General features: G+C 43.4%; 1 protein-coding gene across 2 annotated transcripts in view; it reads left to right on the top strand.

The window, feature by feature from the left end:
- DNAH1 (dynein axonemal heavy chain 1) overlaps positions 1 to 20,870 on the top strand; it is a 110,199-nt gene extending 89,329 nt beyond the window's left edge. The window contains exons 56-79 of one of the 2 annotated variants that reach the window (XM_053377517.1): positions 1,436 to 1,627; positions 3,314 to 3,481; positions 3,633 to 3,824; positions 4,288 to 4,419; positions 6,417 to 6,542; positions 6,924 to 7,043; positions 7,683 to 7,832; positions 8,426 to 8,586; positions 8,880 to 9,105; positions 9,204 to 9,399; positions 10,372 to 10,523; positions 11,608 to 11,804; positions 12,307 to 12,451; positions 12,683 to 12,841; positions 13,645 to 13,776; positions 14,358 to 14,528; positions 14,840 to 15,019; positions 16,400 to 16,576; positions 17,002 to 17,172; positions 17,895 to 18,025; positions 18,578 to 18,722; positions 19,059 to 19,265; positions 19,666 to 19,900; positions 20,519 to 20,870. In XM_053377517.1, coding sequence (XP_053233492.1) covers positions 1,436 to 1,627; positions 3,314 to 3,481; positions 3,633 to 3,824; positions 4,288 to 4,419; positions 6,417 to 6,542; positions 6,924 to 7,043; positions 7,683 to 7,832; positions 8,426 to 8,586; positions 8,880 to 9,105; positions 9,204 to 9,399; positions 10,372 to 10,523; positions 11,608 to 11,804; positions 12,307 to 12,451; positions 12,683 to 12,841; positions 13,645 to 13,776; positions 14,358 to 14,528; positions 14,840 to 15,019; positions 16,400 to 16,576; positions 17,002 to 17,172; positions 17,895 to 18,025; positions 18,578 to 18,722; positions 19,059 to 19,265; positions 19,666 to 19,900; positions 20,519 to 20,640 — 3,987 coding nt within the window. In that variant the 3' untranslated portion in view covers positions 20,641 to 20,870. Of the gene's footprint in view, positions 1 to 1,435; positions 1,628 to 3,313; positions 3,482 to 3,632; positions 3,825 to 4,287; positions 4,420 to 6,416; positions 6,543 to 6,923; positions 7,044 to 7,682; positions 7,833 to 8,425; positions 8,587 to 8,879; positions 9,106 to 9,203; positions 9,400 to 10,371; positions 10,524 to 11,607; positions 11,805 to 12,306; positions 12,452 to 12,682; positions 12,842 to 13,644; positions 13,777 to 14,357; positions 14,529 to 14,839; positions 15,020 to 16,399; positions 16,577 to 17,001; positions 17,173 to 17,894; positions 18,026 to 18,577; positions 18,723 to 19,058; positions 19,266 to 19,665; positions 19,901 to 20,518 lie in introns of those variants that run through there. The other variant, XM_053377519.1, reaches the window with a different exon arrangement.
- Positions 20,871 to 20,903: the final 33 nt, after the last annotated feature.

The following is a 20,903-nucleotide window of genomic DNA, read 5'->3' as shown; positions in this document are numbered from 1 at the left end:
AAAAAAATCTCTTGTCCAATTTCTCATCTAGCTGCGATTTGCAGACTACTGGGGTATGCTGTGTACTCCTTTTTCTCTCCTGCAAATCTTCTCTCCTCTTCAACTGTACCTACCAAAATCACTGACCACCTCCTCCCTACCAAATTCAAAGGTCTCTATTTAGTCCTCACTCCCCTTGACCTCTATTCTCCTATTCAAATTGATCTCTCTCTCTTGCTTGGCTCCCCTTTTGCCCGAAGTTTCCATGATTCTGCCCTCCATGAATTCTTTTCCTACATGCCTAATTGCTCTTTCAGCATTTTCATACAAGAAAGCTCTTCTCCTACTTTTCTTCTGTGTTGCGGTTTTTATTCTTGCCTTTCTGCTGTTCTTCCTCTACACACATTGTAGATTGACTTTTAGTACCACCTATACGCTGCTAATGCCCAGTTCTCCCTCGCGATCCTAAAATTTCCCCCTTTCATCTGATGTCACATGTACAAGTACTTCACTGGTTGTTTCTTTTTGGTAGTTCCGTTGTTGTCTCAAACTCATTACATCAAAGACCAAACTTCTCATTGTTTGTCCCAACCCCCTCACACTATCAGTATTCATTGATAACACCACCACCTACCCTGCTGAAAAGGTACAACGCCCTCTCCCTCTTTCCCTTGGTCCTTTTCTTTCTGACATCTTGGCAAAAGCTGATTCAGGCCCTGGTCGTCTTGCATCTTAATCACTGCAATCTTTTCTCAGCATCGTTGCCTCATTTTTGTTCCCCTCACCTCAGTCCAGCACTTGGTTGTCAAAAAGCATTCAACTCTCTTATAATGCTGGCCATATGATACACTTCCTTAAGTTCCTAGACTTCTTACCTATTCAGTTATCCGCATGGTCCCTTATCCCTCTTCATTCATATATCCTGATGCATTCCTGCCTGTAATCTTCACTTGTCCCTCTCTGCCACCCTCTGCTGCCCAAAGGTCTTTTGCTCTTTGCAGCCTCCCAGAATGTCCCCATGATGCCATCCTATCTTCAAACCCCTCCTACCTTTCCATGAAGCCTTTAGCAGAACCCCGCTAGTCCTCATGCCCCCCATTATAATTAAGCTTAAATACATGTCGCTGAAGTAATATCATATTCTTGCCCCTTTTACCCCTTCCTTTGTTGTCTTCCTTGTGTCAATTTGTAGACAGTAAGCCCCTTGGGGGCAGGGACCTGTCCTTTCTTTCTTTGTAAAGTGCTGTGTGCATGGATAGCATTATATAAACAATGTCAATGATCAGAGAAAGGGTGCTCAGCTTTATGAATGGTGGTGCTCTTTTAAAGACCATATTCTAATCTTGATTTATTTCATGCCTCAGTACTGAAGTCCAGGATAGTTAGGAATGCCCTCCAGCAGATGTGGCATTATACTGAATTACTGATCCACTTCTTTCCCCGTGTTTCCAACTAGGTGCGAGCGATGCAGCGTCCTCCACTTGGAGTGAAGATGGTGATTGAAGCTGTCTGCATTATGAAGGGCATCAAGCCCAAGAAAGTGGCAGGAGAGAAACTAGGTTCCAAGTTAGATGACTATTGGGAACCTGGCAAAGTCCTTCTTCAGGACCCAGGGAAATTTCTTGAAAGCTTGTTTAAATATGATAAGGTAAGTACCATAGTAGTCAGTCAGTCAGTCATTCTTTCTCTTCCATGCAGACCAGAATAAAACTGTCTTGGCTTCTCCTGGCTTCTGGCTTCTTCCTACAGAGGGAGTTGTTATTAAAAGCTCAGGAGCGAGGGCTAATAAAAAAGAAAAGGGCAAGCCTAAGTACTAGTGTAGCTGGCATAATTGTGAGACTTAAGCTTGCCATCTAGTCAATCAAATGCTTTTCTTTCATAGCTTTTTGGTTTGTGCTAGTAAAGCTCAATTTAATTAGTTAATGGGCATATATTTCAGAGAAATAATACATCCAATATGCTACATCTCTGGGTAGGGATTTCTAGGGTGCCCCTTTTTCCTCCCCTCACCACCTCACCTAATCTGATGTATTTGGCAGGGAGGGAGGGAGGAGGCATCTACCATTTCCCCGCTTTATTTTCTTTTGGCTCAAGCCTGGATATGAGCTCCAGGGTCTCACGGTGTGCGTTTCAGAGAAGCAGCCATCCTTGCAAATCCTCAGAGTAGATTAAAATCCAAGGGAGACAAGAACTCCTGGTTTAATATCCTCCCACCCATGCCACAAATCCCAAAAACACAGCCAGGAGAAGTTCGGCAAGGGCTTTTCCTGGCAAGGAAGCATTTGGTGACAGTGAAATCTTTCAAAGCAGTCATCTCCATTGATGCCCATCAGGGCTGCTTTGAAAAGATGCACCTGAAAAATGATTTTATGTAGGGGCAAGGCGGGAATGCCACCACTCACAGGGGACCCTGTTGCTCCAGTAGTCTCCTACCCCTAAGATTAATTTTCACAGGTATAGCCCCTGTTGGAGACCAACCACCCCACATTTCTTAGGAGGTACAGCCCCTTTATAGTACCTTATTCCATTAAATGTAACAATTAAACTACAATTCAGTTAAACAGAGGAGTTGAAAGAAGCCACACCCAGTGAAACTGCTGGTGGGAATAAACACCTTATATCTGCAGAGAATCCTTCAGGCTAAAGGGTTTTACAAGGTGAAGCCTGCTTGCCCCAGATGCTTCCCTTAGCCAGGGGAGAGTTCTCTTAGCCACACAAAGCTATCATTTGACAGTCAGGGATCTGGGAGGTGTGCAAGCAATCCCTGGCTGTGAAATGGGGAAAGGGGGTCAAGTTCATTCCACTTCCCAATTTTGGGAGGAAATGGCTCAATTTATTCCCAGGTTAAGGTTGCGTAAAACATGGACCATGCATCTATCTGTAGTCACAAGCTGGCTATGAAGCAAATGTCAGTGATGATGTTCCCAATTAAGGGATGTGATGCAAGGAATACTCAGCTGTCCTTTTGACTCTGATTAGTCACTGGACACTCCTTGGCCTACTCACCTTTTGATTCTTGGCCTGAACCAGCAGATGAAAACAAATGGTTTCCTTTCCTTCCACTTTTCGAGGAGGTAATGATAGCTTGTATTGCCCACAAACCAAACACATTGCCTTGCAGTAATAAAAGCCATCTTGAAGGAATGAACAAGCAACGCCTAAGCTTGGCTTGAAGCTAGAAACAGAGAAGGGAGTGCACAATTGGGAGTTTATGCTTTTCCTGCTGCACTGATGAATTTTGCCATGGGATTTGGTTCTGCCTCACAGCTGACTCCCCTGATGTCTCAGACCTTGATGCTCCCAGCACTCATAATCTCTTCTTTAACCCTTTCAGGATAACATTGCAGATTCAGTAATTAAGTTGATCCAGCCATATATCGACAGTGAAGAATTTCAGCCAGCAGCCATAGCCAAAGTGTCCAAAGCCTGCACATCTATCTGCCAGTGGGTCAGGGCCATGCATAAGTATCACTTCGTGGCAAAAGCTGTGGAGCCAAAACGAGTAAGAACTACAGCAATGCTTTTCAAAGTTATTGCATGTACACCTAAAACTGAATGGAGCCTCTGCCCGCCCCCATTGCTGCTAACCACAGTTATTTTCCTTGGAATTACGGCAGAACTTGACATTCACAAAAATTTCTCTCTCTCCACAGCAAGCCTTGAGGGAGGCTGAAGAAGACCTCCAGGCCACACAGAAGATTCTGGATGAGGCCAAGGAGCGTCTTCGAGAGGTGGAAGATGGCATTGCCAACCTGCAGGCCAAATACCAAGGTACTCTGGCCACAAAAGAGGAACTGGAGATGAAGTGTGATCAGTGTGAGCAGAGACTGGGTCGGGCTGACAAGGTAAAGGCCATGGCCACAACTGTGGATTCTCCTCCCCCATTCCCTTCACCAGGCCTCACCTACCACTTGTTGGGGCAAGATGGGAGACAGGAGCAGAGGCTGAAGGAAAGAACTGGGGGGCGAAGAAACAGCTTTCTTTTGTTTCACATCAGCAGAGCTGTTAAAGAGACAGACACACTCTCCAAGTTGCAATCCAGAAACTCGGGGGGGGGGGGAATACTAGTAAAACCACCAATTTCTTCTGACAATTATGCCCGCCTGAGTAAGTTTACCAAATCCTCATCGATAGTAATTTTGTGGCCTTAATCACAGCAGGGAGTCAAACCTGCTTTTTCGTTTCCCATATAACAGTAGTTGGGCTTAGGTGGGCAGTCCCAGTCACTGTTTTCCTGCAGGATTTTCTGCTAGGGTTTGGTGGAGCTTCTTTGAGAAAGAAACTAATGTCAATCTTTCTTTTCTCCAGTTGATTAATGGCCTGGCTGATGAAAGAATACGCTGGCAGGAAACAGTCCAGAACCTGGATTATATGATTAACAACATTGCAGGGGATGTGTTGGCTTCAGCTGGCTTTATAGCATACATGGGCCCTTTTACAGTGAGTAGGAAAAATATTTTATTTTCCAGAATACCTGAGCAGTGTCTTGATTTAGTTCTGGTTCAGAATAAGTTCCCCAAGAGAAAATATGTTTCTGGGTCAAATTCTTGCTGCATCCCACATTGTAGCTAAACCATAGTGGCATAGTGCTGAATTGTCAAACATCTAAGTGTTGAAACTGGGATAGTTGCAGTCAAAATCTAACAGTGCATATTCTTGTTAATTAGTAAGTCTGGGGGCCAATGGCCACAGAGCTATTAATTACTAAATGGGCAGTCTTAGACCATAGGAATGTAGCTGGTGGGGAAAGAGCTCTGTGTGATGTCATTTCCCCCATTTCCAGTGGCAGGAAGAAATGAGACATATGTTGCTCTCTCTCTCTCTCTCTCTTTGTCCTTTTGCACCATGCTTTTGATGGAGATAGTTTTCTGTGTTCTCCCCATGTGCAGACATAGTTGAATCTTATAATTTAACTATGAATTTTGTAACCTAGAAGTATTTTTACCTGCATTGTTTTTGCTGGTGTTTGTTGAACATGAGTGCAAGACTTTAAGTAAGCACTATTTTTAACTCAGTTTACAGTTTTTGTTTTGATTATTTTTCCAAGTGTGATAACTATAAAGGGGGAAGCCAGCTTGCTTCAAAACTGGATTTAAGTAGGTTTTGCAGACTTTGCTTAGCTTCTATTTTTTCTGCCAAGGGATAGTAATCTGAAACTCTGACCAGCTAGCTTTCTAAGTGCAAACGCTAAGCTGATTATTCTAAATGTTTAAATCCCAAACACATGGGGAGGCTTGAAGGATAACTGTAATTAATACATCCTCTCCTACTTACAAAATCTGTCCCACAAGAGAAACAGCCAGTGCAATTGATAGTTAACAAGTATAAAGTGATGCATATTGGGTTTTTAAAAACCTAACTTCACCTATGTGCTAGTGGGGCCTGAATTGGCAGTCACTGTCCAGGAAATAATTCTTTGTCAAGGTAGATAGATTAACAAAAATGCCAACCACAGTATGCAGCAGCTATATAAAAAGAGGAATTCCATATTCGGGCTCATTTAGGGAAGGGAGTGAAAATACAATTTCCAATATCATAATGCCCTTATAAAAATTGATGAGCAGCCACACATGGACTGTTATGTACAGTTCTCATTGCTTCATCTCAAGAAGGCTATTGTAGACCTGGAAAAGGTGCAGAAAAGGGAAACCAAAATTAGGACGGGGCTGGCACAGTTTAGTTTAGAAAAAACATACAAGTAAGGAGCAGGACATGATAGAAGTATAGAAAATTATCCAGGGTGTAGATGAAAGTGGATAGAGAGAATTCTTTCTCCTTTCCTCTTAATACTTGAACCCAGTCATCCAATGAAGCTGTATGTTGGACAATTTAGGAAAGACCAAAGGAAGTCCTCTTTCACCACCATGTGATGCAGTAAAGGCCACCAACTTGAGTGGTTTTGAAAGAGATGTTGATAAATCCATGAAGGAGAAAGCAGTCAGTGGCTACTAGTCATGATGGCTGTGTACAGAAGTGGTTTGCACAGTGGGCTGCACTGCAGAACCGCCCTCCTGACACCAGCATTGCTGCCACTTAACAGAACTGTGCAGGGGCAGGATAGCAGCAGGGTTGGGGCTTCATAGGCTCCCCAGCAGGAGTATCGGAGTAGCTGCAACCTCACCATTGCATTGTCCCATCACCACACTGTAAACAGCAGCAACACCAGCGTTGGAAGGATGGCATCACCCCACTGCACCAACCAGTGATGAACTGCTAAATACCAGTTGCCTGGGAGCACAAGTGGGGGGAGTGCTGTTGTGCTCATGTCCCGTGAGCTTCCCATAGGTATGTTGTTGGCTACTGTGTGAACAAGATGCTAGACAATCCATTGGAACAGCTAAGCATGTGGGCCTCAATGCTCTTTTTCAGCATGTTGGCCTAATTTAGCTAACTGTAATACTGATTTAATATCAGTGATGCTTAGTTTTCCTTTGCAGGGTCAATACCGCAATTCACTTTATGATGAATGGATAAGTAAGCTTGAGACGTATAATGTTCCACACACAAAAGAACCAAACCTGATAGGCACACTTGGAGACCCAGTGAAAATCCGATCGTGGCAGGTAATTTTAACAGTATACACTGACTGAATTGTTTTGAAATGTGTTCCCATGCTTTGAATAACTTTAACTTGTGGGGCTGAATCCTAGCTATGTGGACATGGCTTTGGTTTCCTGGGCCCTAATTCCATTATAGACAAAAATCAAGAAGAAGTGAATCACAGAATAACTATACAATGGGTTGGACTGCACACCTCACCTTGTCCTCTTCTCTGCTAGCAGAAGTTTAAATTATGGAAAATTTGCTTGATTGACATATTTTGCACAGGTTACATAAATTCATTTTCCTTGCTGCAGAACATATGTTATTGCCAGTGCAGTTTTGTTTAGGGGCAGAGTACGCAGAATTTGTGTTTACTGTTAAAATGATGTGTTCTAATGCAGATTGCAGGTCTACCCAATGATACCTTGTCTGTGGAGAATGGAATGATAACCCAGTTCTCTCAGCGCTGGACTCTCTTCATAGACCCCCAGGGACAAGCCAACAAATGGATAAAAAACTTGGTAAGGGCTTCTGCTTCTGCAAAGTCATTAATCCACTTCAGTGGTACCAGGGGATTTGGTACCCCATCCTATCTCTGAGATTGAAGTTATGTTCCTATAAAGGCATGTTGTTTACACCTCACTGTTAAAATTCCCAGTTTGCAAACTATAAATGCAAATGTAAAAAAAATACACACCCTTGTTATCTGAATCTTCTGATTATCTTATTATTATTAAAAATTCTGCTCTTTCCTTCATGAAATGATGGAAATATGGTTTAAGAATTTTAAAGCAGAAAACCAAACTTCATGGGTTTGAAGGTTCAGCTGCCAATTCTGAGTATTGATTTTGCAATGTGAAAAGCCATGATCAAAAAGCAAAAGCAGAACGGGGCATTGAACTGTTATCATGAAGAAATATGAGCAGTGAAAGTGGTTATCACGTTCCTTTTGGTTGCTTTCACACATTGGATTGCTGAGTCGCAGGTCTGGGTGTTCGCTGTGGTCAATTTATTAACAAAGTGGATGCTTATACTCAGATTTCTCCACCCCCACCCCATGTTTCTTTTAATCAATTTTCCATTTGTTGTTCCACATTCACACAAGCAGGCCCCCACATATCACCTGTACTGAGTTTCTCTGCACCTTCTCTGTTTTTCAGGAAAGAGATAGTGGGTTAGATACATCTAAGCTCAGTGATCGGGACTTCCTGCGCAGCTTGGAGAATGCCATTCGTTTTGGAAAGCCGTTCCTGCTGGAGAATGTTGGTGAAGAACTGGATCCGGCCCTTGAACCTGTCCTGCTAAAACAGGTGCCCCTGATTTTTCAGTGCCTGTTTGATAAAGTATTAGCAGGCACTGGCAACTTTTCTGCTGTCAGCACTGAGTGAAGGGGCTACTCTAATGTTGGAATGCCTTTCATCTTTAAGAACTGCTATCTTCTGTGTGAACTGGGGTTACAAAGGTGCAGATTTGTAGTTGAGAAGCTTTGGGCAGTGGGAGAAGGCTTACTTCTTCCCCTGACAGCTGGTGTTGCCTCTATTAGCTGCTGTTCCCCTGTTATCATCCATAAAATGAAGGAAAGAAAAATGCTTGTTAATATGTGTTGATATGCTGGACCAACTGGGACTAGGAAGCAGCTTTGATGCCGAGACATGCAAATCTGTCTTCTGGTTGTGGACTGATACTAGCCCAGAAATTCTGCAAAAATCCATTCTGGACTCACCATTACCATCTACTTTTGCCTATCCCAAGCCACACTATCCGTACACTCTCAACAACATGAATTTGTTGGATGGAGTTGGCTATGAACGTTGTGGTACTATCTGTTACAGAATTGTGTCTCTTCTGTTTGCATAGATGTTTGTTGCTTCTTCTTGTTTTTACTTGTTTCCCTGATATACAGACCTATAAGCAGCAAGGTAGCACAGTGTTGAAGCTGGGAGACACAATCATTCCATACCATGAGGACTTCAAGATGTACATCACCACCAACCTACCTAATCCCCACTACACACCAGAGCTGTCCACCAAGCTTACGCTGATTAACTTCACCCTATCCCCCAGGTAACACCAGCTCTACTTTTCATTGCTGATGCCGGCAAGTGTTCTGATACTCTCCCTGGGCTTAAAAGTCCTCCACTTTAATCATGTCAGCTGCTATTCCCCACCTGTAGTTCTGAGTTAGAGGTTGCATCCCATCAATCTTGATAGATGGAACTATGAATTTGAGCCCTGCTGGGCATGCAGTTTGCAGCTGGGGAAAGTCTGAAACCAAGCTCTAATAGAACATGAAGATTCAATATGACCCTTTGTTGTTCAGATTGTAATATGTGTGGTTACTTTCTTTCTTTTTACAGTGGCTTAGAGGATCAGCTGCTAGGCCAAGTGGTAGCTGAAGAGCGGCCTGACTTGGAAGAGGCCAAGAACCAGCTGATCGTCAGTAATGCCAAGATGCGACAGGAGCTGAAGGAGATAGAAGATCAGATCCTGTACCGCTTGAGTTCTTCTGAGGGGAACCCTGTTGATGATCTGGAGCTTATCAAAGTGTTGGAGGCATCCAAGCTAAAAGCAGGGGAGATTCAGGTTGGTGACTGATCTGCACTTCCACCGCAGCCTGTCAGCTGTTTGCTTTGACTTAATATGGAATGGTGCATTTTGTCTCGGTCTTGAATCTCCTGCAGGCCAAAGTGAAGGTAGCTGAACAGACAGAGAAGGATATTGACATCACCCGGCTGGAGTATGTGCCTGTGGCTGTCCGCACCCAGATCCTCTTCTTCTGTGTCTCAGACTTGGCCAATGTCGATCCCATGTACCAGTATTCATTGGAGTGGTTCCTCAACATATTTCTGACAGGGATTGCAAACGCTGAGAGAGCAGGTACCTCTGATAACGTGCTGTGTGTGAAGAGAATCCCATCCCAAACCCCTCAGTGTCTCACTTAGAACTATAGAATTGTAGAGTTGGAAGGGACCATACTCTGATTAACACTAAAGGGACAATTTCATAGTTCGAATGTTCAGAGTTTCTAAAGTATTATGTTTGCATAGTAAAGTTGTTAGCCATAGGATAGTAACCTCAGCTAAGTAAAAATGTAATGTATTGGTGATCCCAAATGCTATATCCCGTTATGTTTATTACAAGGCATCCCAAAATTAATAGGTGGTCTTGCAGTTCTTCTGGAAGATGTTCAGACTTTTGAAGGACTGGAGATTTGTTCATCTTTGCACTTCAATATCCAGTAGAGCTCAGTGCTGGAATAAAATTGGCACACAAACCTTTTAAGAGTACACCTGCTCATTATGGATCATAATCAGCCCCTACTAGCTTATTGCCAGAGTTGCAGAATCTCAATGAACTTCAGCTTGATCCCAGATTATTTCTGTATGGGGTTCAGGAAAAAAATCCACTTTACTGAATCTATAGATGGTCATCATTTCAGGTGATGCTGATGGCAACATTCAGCCATTTATGCTGTAGAACTAGTATGTAATCCAGAGATGCGGGTGTTCTTGATGCCGTCTGCCCTTCCCTCACCATATCTAAATTGTTCTACTGTCAAGCTCTGTATGAGAGAATTCTTTTAAAGCACTAGCTTTTAACTTGGTATCCTTATCAGTGCAAAGCACTTGGCTTTTAAATGGCCTTCAGCCATCCTAGCAGTTTTTATTTCTCCAGGCAGTGTTCAGTATGCCAGCACCAGACAGGAGGCATGAGAAGTTTTTCTGGCTCACTAGTGCGGGCCTAAGTCCTCTTGAATAATGAACACAGTGCTAAAGCGTATGGCAATATTGTGGGTCATTTCCTCCTACTCGCTGTCTGCATTGTTATTTTGTGATTTCATATTTTCAGACACCCTAAAGAAGCGAATAGCAAATATCAATAAGTACCTCACCTTCAGCCTCTACAGCAATGTGTGTCGTAGCCTCTTTGAGAAGCACAAGCTCATGTTTGCGTTTCTCGTCTGCATCCGGATCATGATGAACGAAGGCAAAATAGACATGGTCAGTGAAACTACGTCCTCAGACCCTTTTAAGCAAGTATCTGTGCGATCATGAACTGCTATGAGACTGCTTTTCAAAGCATGTAACTATGCACTGTACAACAAACATGTCTTAAAGCATAGCCCATTGATATAATGCAGCATCACCTATTAAAATAGGTTGAAGGCACTCTGTGTTTCACTGGTGGCACAGAATGTTCAAATATAGGCATCTGGGAAACCTGATTATGCCAGGTGTGTGTGTGTGTGTGTGTGTGTGTGTGTGTGTGTGTGTGAGAGAGAGAGAGAGAGAGAGAGAGAGAGAGAGAGAGAGAGAGATGCATGTATGACAACCACCTGCTAACTTGATCCTAACTCTTTCTGTGAATGGAACAGAATTCAGGGAATGAGGCATTCCCACCTTCCCTTTCCCTCTGCAGCTCCATGAACTCCCTGAAAATCTGTTATAGGGGTGAAGTGACTGGGTGACCCTTGGGAAGGGATATGGGAGGCTGTTTCAGACGGAAAGAAGAAATGACAAGCACCCACTTCCCTTTACTTGAGCAGAGGAGCATTTGTTTGCTGCAGAAAACATCCATGTAATGTTTGTGTTCTCCATAGCAGTTGCAACTTGTAGGGCTACTGCTACAGTGTGCTTCCAGACATATATTCCTGGGGCAAATCCATACCATACACTAAAGCACATCCAACACACATTTAAAGCACATGACCTCCCCCCCCCAAAAAAAGAATACTGGGAACTGTAGAACTACAAATCCCAGCATCCTTAACAAACTAATGTCACTGAACGTTACGTTTCTTGGAAGGTGGAGCAGTATTACATACCTTTGTTCTTAAACTTGTGACCAGTGCAGAACTGTCCTCACAAACATACCTTATGGAAGTGATGGTTGCCCCAACAATTTATCATGCTGACTGGTCCCTCGTCAAGAGTCTGTAAACATTTTGACAAGCCTGCCATCTATGGGCCAGAGAGGTGAACACCTCCATACATTGGCACTTCTGGCCATGGTTCATGGAAGGAAAATTCACAAGCAGAAAGTCTAATTCTTCCTATCTATTATTTGTGACTTTTTTACATTCAGGATGAATGGCGATACCTAATTTCAGGTGGTGCAGTTAAGACCATGCGGGATAATCCAGCTCCTGCATGGTTATACGAAAGAGCATGGAATGATATCTTGGCCTTGACCAACCTACACAATTTTTCCAGCTTTGCAGATGATTTTGTGGCAAATCTGAATGGTTTCCGAGCAATTTTTGACAGCGCAGAACCTCACAGGTGACGTTTCCCCTTCAGTTCCCAGTAGGGTTGTAGGTCCTGTACTGTTTTTTGTTTGGCTCTGCCCTCCCTTCCCCATCCCTCACCCCCGCTGCTTGCCCGTGGTAATTCTGCCCAGAAAATGGCTAGAGATGTGTTACTGACCTTGCCGGCCCCTTAAAAACATCAGAAGAGCCCTGCTGGCTCAGGCCAAAGGCCCAGCTAGTCCAGCATCCTGTTCTCACAGTGGCCAACCAGATGCCTGTGGAAACTCCTGAGCAGGACCCGAGTGTAAGAGCATTCTATGATTCTACACCTATGATTCCTAGAATCTGGTGTATGGAGGCATATTGCCTCCAGCAGTGGAGCTAGAGCACAGCCATCAAGTGATCTGTCACAAAGATTGATCCCATTATAGTTACCACACGAAATCCACTCTGAGAAGCCTGTCGTCTTGCCCTATGCCTGTTACATTTTCAGTGTGAAATGTGAAAACCTGACACAGCCCTTTCCTCTCTTGCAGGGAGCATCTGCCTGGCCTGTGGGACGCCAAGTTAGATGCCTTCCAGAAGTTGCTGGTCCTCCGTTGCCTGCGAGGGGACAAAGTCACCAATGCAATGCAGGACTTTGTGGCTGCCAACTTGGGGCAGGCCTTCATTGAGCCTCAGGTAGCTACCAGCAGTTGAGCGTGGGTGGTAGGAGGGGTGAGCAGATAGATGTTTGGCAAAACCATCACCTCATAGTGTCTCATCCTGCCGCCTTCTTTCTCAAGTCTAGCCATGGCCTTATTCCCAAAGCATAAGACGGGGAAACGCTGTGCACTGACTCTGAGCAAATATCTTCTCCATTGTCCACTACCAGTGCTTAATAGAAAAATTCTGCCTTTATTCCCATTTCAGACTGCAAACCTCTCTGTGGTGTTTAAGGAATCTGCTGCTACTACCCCTCTTATCTTCGTCCTCTCTCCCGGCACAGACCCAGCTGCTGATCTCTATAAATTTGCTGAAGAAATGAAGTTTTCTAAGAAACTATCTGCAATTTCTCTTGGACAGGGACAAGTAAGTTCCCAGTGCTATAGTGCTGCACATCCTTTAAAACATGGCTAATCCTCATTAATTGCTCTGTAGCTCTTTTCCAATAAACTTTGTGAAGTAGATTCCTGCCATTACTATCTTTGAGTGGATAACGAAGTATAAGAGCAGTGGATGTGTTCAAGTCCACCACTGAGTTTTCATGTCTGAGTGCAAGGTTTCACCCGGGGGGAGCTGAATTCAGCTCTTCCAGCACCCACTACAAAATACTGCAAACCTGTTTCACACACTTTCCTGCTTTCAGGAATTCTGGGTAACGACACTTGTGGACTCTGATCCACAAAAGCTGGTTGACATAATAAATTTGTTAGTGTCGTGAAACTCTTAATCATGTTTGCTGTCCTGCAGTATTCCTTACATCTTGTATGGGTGTCTCCTGCAGGCAGACATGGACTTTGAGAGCTTACAACGCTCTAAGTGACCTTCACGCCCTTAAGTCAGGGGTGGGGAACTGGATCCAACTGGCAGACCAAATCCTTATATCCCCCACCTCACCTGTCAATCACCTGGTGCCACATTGTCAGGTGACCTTTTTCGTGTAGCACTGCACACAAAAGGCCCAATGGGCATCAGGGTTTCAGTGCAGTGTTATGCAAGCCCTGACAATCAGCTGATTGGTGGTGCCTACCAACTCCCTTTTAGTCCATCCACCTGGCTTTCTTAGTTTTTTCAGCTTTCTTAGTTTTTCTGCCTTCCCTAATTCCCTGCTGACATAGTCAGCCACCCTGACTGACCTGTGGCTAAGTGTGTCATTCTGTGTTGCTTCTTAGGGTCCCCGCGCAGAAGCCATGATGCGCAGTGCTATGGAGCGTGGGAAGTGGGTCTTCTTCCAGAATTGCCACCTGGCTCCAAGCTGGATGCCTTCTTTGGAACGACTCATTGAAGGCATCAACCCTGACAAGGTGACACACAGATGGACTTCAGCTTTTGCTTCCCTGTGCATTTTCAGCAGAAGCCATAAAGTTTCTCCCTGGATCCTTATGTAAATGTTTATAGGTACCTGTAGAAAAATTGTTAAAGTGATGGGACAGCAGTAGTTAGGCACGATCTTTCTAGAGTTTTCTACTTTCTTTGCAGAGCATGCTTATGCTGCCAACAAGAAGCTGGGCAAAAAAGGTGGAGGAGGTAGGGATTAGTTGCAGAATCTTGAGGCTCCATAAGGGAGCAAGATAATAAGAGGAAATAGAATCTCCAGTGAGCATTTTTTTGCTTCTGTAAAGGAACTCGCAGCAAGTGTCACTTTTTCTCGATGTTCTCCTTACACATTCTTATTGCAGGATGTCTTTGAAAGCTCACAGGAGTAAGCAGGATATCTTAAGAGAAACGTTGACTGTTCCCTCCTATGAGAAATATATTTGCTGGTCTCTTTGTGATGGAGGAACACTTCTCTAATGGGAGTGAGAAAAGACTCTTCCGTAGAAAGGTGTTTCTAAAAAGTAGAACAGAACTCTTTTTATACTTGGCTCATATTTCAATTGCCTAGGTGCACCGGGACTTCAGACTTTGGCTCACCAGTTTGCCTAGTAACAAGTTTCCAGTGTCCATCCTCCAGAACGGATCTAAGATGACCATTGAGCCACCACGGGGAGTAAAGGCTAATCTGCTGAAATCTTACTTAAGCCTGAACAATGACTTTCTGAACTCCTGTACCAAGGTAAGAGGTCCCATTTTCCAAGTTTTCAGACAGCACTTTCTCATTCCTAGCTTTCTCCTGCCAAGGGATTGGTTACATTAGCTTCTGAATTAGTCCCTGTTCCTCTCCACTGCTACTGTGCCTCTTTGCACAAAGGGTACCACGTTACAGTGGTGTACAGCCAGATTTGGGGGGGGGGGCATGCCTTTCTTGCTCTTTCTTGCTAGAAGCAACTGTTAATGGAAATGTTGTAGCAGCATCTTATCCTGTGACACTTAGGACCCATAAGAGCTTTTCTCAATGCATGTCCTCATTATTTCTGCATCTTGCAGCTTACGGAGTTCAAATCCTTGCTCCTCTCGCTTTGCCTCTTCCATGGGAATGCACTGGAAAGGAGGAAGTTTGGGCCACTGGGGTTCAACATTCCTTATGAGTTCACAGACGGAGATCTGCGCATCTGCATCAGCCAGCTGAAGATGTTTCTGGATGAATATGAAAACATCCCTTACAAGGTAGGAGAGTGGTGCATGCCAAGGGTGAAATCTGGGCTGTGAGAAAATGTGTGTGAAGGAATAAAATCCTCCCAGGAAGACGGATTATGTAGGTGACCTAATACTTGGGGAGAGGGTCAGATAGTGCTTCTAGACGGCCTCGGTCCAGTATACCTGAAGGAGCGTCTCCACCCCCATCATTCTGAGGTCCAGTGCCGAGGGCCTTCTGGCGGTTCCCTCATTGCGAGAAGCAAAGCTACAGGGAACCAGGCAGAGGGCCTTCTCGGTGGTGGCGCCCGCCCTGTGGAACGCCCTTCCAGCAGATGTCAAAGAGATAAACAACTACCTGACATTCAGAAGACATCTTAAGGCAGCCCTGTTCAGGGAAGTTTTTAACGTGTGATATTTTACTGTATTTTTGGTTTTTATGGAAGCCGCCCAGAGTGGCTGGGGAGGCCCAGCCAGATGGGCGGGGTATAAATAATAAATTATTATTATTATTATTATTATTATAGTCTTATTGGAAATACTGCTAAATAGCCTGAAGTTCCACGTTTGGCGGAACATATTCACCATTTCTCCTCAGTTCTCTGGAGAAGCAGTAGAATAACTTGCTGCAACACAGCAGCTGCAGCAAAATATACTTGAGGCCTCTCTTGCCACATGCTCTGATGCGACAGGATTATCTGTCTCCAAGCAGTGGGCCTGAATATTGTGTACAGTTTAAATTACTCAAAATATTTAAACTGGATTCATTTGTACTGGTCCAAATAATCTGCCTTTGCACAGCCTTCATCACTAGTCAGTGTTTGTCAACAACAACAACAATATTACTTAAACCTTGCCCATCTAGCCGTGTCTTCCCAGCCACTGTCAAACCTTCTGCACCCTCTTATCCATTGCTACCATGCTTGTTAACTGTAAATCCATTTCTTGCATTCAGCATGGTGTGCCCTTATTTCCCTGTCTAATATTAATAACAACAACAATGATGATGATGTCTTATTTTTATGTCACCCATCTGACTGAGTTGCCCCAGCCACTCTGGGTGGCTTCCAACAAATTAAAACATCAGACACCATGTGTTTGGAGTAGTTGAGGGAAGCCAATCCAAGCTTGTGCTTGTTTTAATGCTGTAGCTGAACCAGCCAGAGAAAAAAGTTCTTGACGTGTGTAAGGAGATGGTGGAGACTTGGATCCCTGTGCATGACAGAAGGCACTTGCACTCATGCACAGCCAGGTGATCTCTTGCATGGGTGCTCTTTCCCTGGAGAGTGTTTCAGTTCTTCAAGGTGGCTTCTGGCATGGAAAAAAGAGGGCTGGCAAAGAGCCCCAAATTGTTCTCCTCTTGTACCCAAGCCACAGCCTCCTCTGCCATTTCTATGTCTTGTCCTTTTGTAGGTTTTGAAGTACACAGCAGGTGAGATTAACTATGGAGGCCGAGTGACGGATGACTGGGACAGGCGCTGCATCATGAATATTTTGGAAGATTTCTACAACCCAGATGTTCTCAATCCAGAGTTTTCTTACTCAGAATCTGGTGTCTACAAACAGATTAGTACCACTTATGACCTTAATGTAAGTTGCATAAACTAGTAGGCAAACACCCTGCACTATAGAAAGAATTAAACCTATACTAGTCTGAGTGTGTTGTTCTGTATGTGCCTGGTTGATTCAAAAGTAAACCACTTTTCTAAGAGTCTGTATCAGATTTGGGAAGATCTCTCACAAATGAGTCTGTTCCTGAAACAAAATGCATGATGCTGTCGCAGGGGTTGTAACACTTCTTCCAAAATACAAATTTTGGTTGAAACCCTGAGTGACAGGTTAACCAGGCAAACACATAAAAATTCATAAGCACAACTTGGCAGGTGAACAATCTTATTAGAATGTGTTCTTTTATAACTGTTGGAACCGTTTCTCCCTTTCTTTCAGTAGTTTACTTTTGGTCTTTCTTAAAGAAATTCCTCCTCATTGTTCTGTGTGTTGATTTCCCCCCATAGGGATACATCCAGTACATCAAGAGCCTTCCCCTCAATGACATGCCCGAGATATTTGGATTGCATGACAATGCTAACATCACCTTTGCTCAGAATGAGACTTTTGCACTCCTTGGGGCCATTATTCAACTTCAGCCAAAGACATCAACAGCAGGAGGGCGGAGCAGGGAAGAGGTCTGTAAACCTGCTACCCTAACGTTATATGAACTTAGTGCATATCCCCACCCAGAAATACTCCTTAATAGAAAGGGCTGCCTGTATACCAAGAGGCAGAACAGAAATGGCTCAGAATGCCACAATGGGCACAGTTCAGCTCCCTGAGAATCTTCCCTTTCATTTTAAAACAAACATTTATTGTCCTTATGGCTGAGAAGATAACCTGAAAAGTGTTTGGGCAATGTCTCCTGAAATCTCAGAAAGGAAGCAGAATAAGAGTTCTAGGAGGCAATGACAGCTCTTGGCCATGACTAAAAATCATGCAGAATGTTATGCAAAATAAAGAATATTCAGCAGCACTTAATGTGCATAATTTCTACAGATCACAGAATTCAGCACTTTTTTGTACAGAATTTGAATTGCGAAGGGTCAGAATATTTTTTTAAAAATGAATAGCATTGTCCTCATTACAGAACTACTTTGCTATGTGAAGATCTCTACCTGTCTTACAGTAGACATCTCAAGGGAGCAAAGGCACCCACCTTAAAGGTTAGGTGACCTTACAGCCTGACTGCAGTATAAATTGCATATGTAATGTGAGAGCAGAAACAAATTGCAGAGTAGAAACAATTTCATTTTCATCTTAGACACAAGTCTTCTCTCACCCAGTTTAAATAAGTTACTCTGAAGTTCTCCACCCACAAACTGTTCCTTCCATGTCTTTTCCATCCATTTTCTAGATTGTGGAGGAGACCTCAAAAGATATATTGGAGAAAGTGCCTCAGCCCATTGACTTGCAGAGAGTAATGTTGAGATATCCTGTACTGTATGAGGAGTCCATGAACACTGTTTTGGCACAGGAAGTGATCAGGTACAAGTCTTACTTTAACTCAGCTCTTTGCAGGACTCCTCTGCAGGTGCCTCTCAGAGTTTACAGTTTAGTAAACTGAAACTAGTAGAGGAGCAACTGCTAGGGAGAGCAAGTGGGTACAATAGATCTGCAGGCAGGTAAATGAGGCAGGAGCTGCCTTTCTCCACCTATTTGGGCATTTGAGGACAAACCCCATTTACATTACCCTCACAGCACATAAATTTGTGTTTCAGCTTAAGGTTATGAAAACTGAACTATTTATAACTTTTCTGACATTGAAATGTGGAAAGAAACAAATACCCCATCCCAGAATTCATATTTCAGACATATTAATATCTAGTTACGCTGGAAATGAATTTAAACAGCCTTTACAGAGCTGCATATGATATAATGTTGAGAATTTTGTTGAAAACCAGCATATAACTTAAACATGATATCCCCAAGTTTACACAATAGTGCAGCCATATATGCTCACAGAAGTTATTAGAATCACAGCATTGGATTAGTTTGCTTTTTTTTTTTAACAAGAATACCTGTCTTGATTTTGCACAGATACAATCGTCTGCTGGCAGTCATTGCAGCGAGTTTAAAAGATCTGCTGAAAGCTCTCAAAGGCCTAGTGGTGATGTCATCCCAGCTGGAACTGATGTCCATCAGTTTATACAACAATATTGTCCCGGAGATGTGGAATAGTAAGGTACTTCTGAGTGCTATGCACAGTTTTTGGTAGTTGCAGCAGTGCAGCAGGTTGTTTTGCAAAATGGGAGAAACACCTCTATACTACTTAGCTGCTATGACTGGTCAGTTTTTCATAAGGAACGTCAAGCCAGACTTCACAGATGTACAGATGAAGCCAAACCTTAAAAAACACTTTTTCTTGCTTACAATGTAGAAATTTAGCACCATAGATTACTGGCTGACCAAGTAGAGTTAATTTTAATTTGCATTTAAAATGTTTGCCTCATAGCAGTTCAAAGGACTGGGACTTACAGCTGCTTAACAGCTCTTTCTTCCAATGCCATTCTTCCCACAGGCCTATCCCTCCTTGAAGCCCTTGGCCTCCTGGGTGAACGACCTGCTGCTGCGCATTGACTTCTTGCAAAGGTGGATTGAAAAAGGGATCCCACCTGTGTTCTGGATAAGTGGCTTCTTCTTCCCACAGGCTTTTCTAACAGGGACACTGCAGAACTTTGCCAGAAAGTCTATCATATCCATAGACACCATCTCTTTTGACTTCAAGGTCAGTGGATCATGTTGTATCAAAAGCTCAGCAAGTGATGTTTTTTACCCTTTTACTTACTGAAAACCCAAGTGTCAGCTTTGCAAGTGAAAGGTACTTGTAGTTCCTAGTCCCCCATTACATTTAAACCACTACAGCAGTGGTTCCCAATTACCACAGAACACCCCTACTTTTTAAAATTTGGTAGTTTATGTTATGTGAGTGGTGCTACAGGTATCCCCAACTAGACACAATCATTCTGCTCAGATACAGACAAACTCCTTTGATATAATCCCACAGGCAGGCTTCTTTTTCTGTGGTTTCAAACTGGCACATTTCTTTTACCTGATTGATTGATTGATTGATTGATTGATTGATTGACTGATTGATGAAAACTTGCTTTCCCACCCTCTCAATTTAGGTGATGAGTCAGCCTGTGCAGGCACTAACTCAGCGACCTACTGAAGGATGTTACATCCATGGCTTGTTTCTGGAAGGGGCTCGCTGGGACCCCATGTTCTTTCAGCTTGCAGAGTCACGGCCAAAGGAGTTGTACACAGAAATGGCAGTCCTGTGGCTAGTTCCTGTGCCTAACCGCAAGCCTCCAACCAAAGGCATCTATCTGTGTCCCATCTACAAGACATTAACTCGTGCAGGTAAGCCTTTCAGGGGAAGGTTGGGTGAAGGATGCCAAAACTTGGAAAAGAACAGTATTAGAAATTCTTCTCATGAATCTAGCCTTTCTCAACTTTAGGTCCGCAGATGGTGTAGGACTACAACTCCTATCATCCCTAGCTTAGTAGTGGTCAGGGATGATGGGAGTTGTAGTTCAACAACATACTAAGAAAGGCTACAGTAATCTATCAATAGGGGAGACAGGTGCTTTCTCATGCTGAAAATCAGGTTAGAATTTTAGATATGTCCCTTTGCATCTTTGACTACTTTTAGCAAGATAAAAAGCTTCCCCCATCTCTCAAACAATCTGGGGATTACAAACAATCCCTTGTTACATGGTGTTTGCATAAACCTTTGCTAGGGAAGGGGAAGCAGAACAAACAAGGAAGAAAGTGCTCTGCCCTCCAGCCATGATAATTTTTTTCAGCTACTTTTCCGTCTCCAGAGATTTCTTTTGCAGAAATCATGCCAGTTTGAAAGACAAAAAAACTCCTGTAGCAAATGTCATTTAAGCCATAGGATCATCAGCCTGTAAGTGGTACAAAGATATTATCTTCTTCAGTATACTACAGTCTAACACTGTTCATTTTCTTTGCTAGGGACACTGTCCACAACGGGCCATTCTACTAACTATGTGATTGCTGTAGAGATTCCAAGCAGTAAGCCTCAGAGGCACTGGATTAAACGGGGTGTTGCCTTGATCTGTGCCTTAGATTTCTAAACACTGAAGGAATAGACTTGAGCAGCTTCTTGAAGCTTAGAGGAAAATGAAGTTATGCAGGTGCTCTATGGAACTAGACTTGTTTGATGAAGCCTCCTCTGCTGAAACACAGCTGATCATAAGATTGTGATAATGCTATCATTTCATTAATTTAATCCTGTAACATTAATAAAATATCAACTTTGGTTTCGCAGACAAGTGTGGCACTCCTAACAGGGATTTCCCTCATCCTGTAGACAAAGAGGACACAAGGGTTCAGTTGC

The sequence above is a fragment of the Podarcis raffonei genome, chromosome 2 (genome assembly GCF_027172205.1).
Source record: "Podarcis raffonei isolate rPodRaf1 chromosome 2, rPodRaf1.pri, whole genome shotgun sequence".
Lineage (NCBI taxonomy): Eukaryota > Metazoa > Chordata > Lepidosauria > Squamata > Lacertidae > Podarcis > Podarcis raffonei.
The sequence above is the reverse complement of the archived record's forward strand: the minus strand, read 5'-3'. Positions and strand labels throughout refer to the sequence as shown.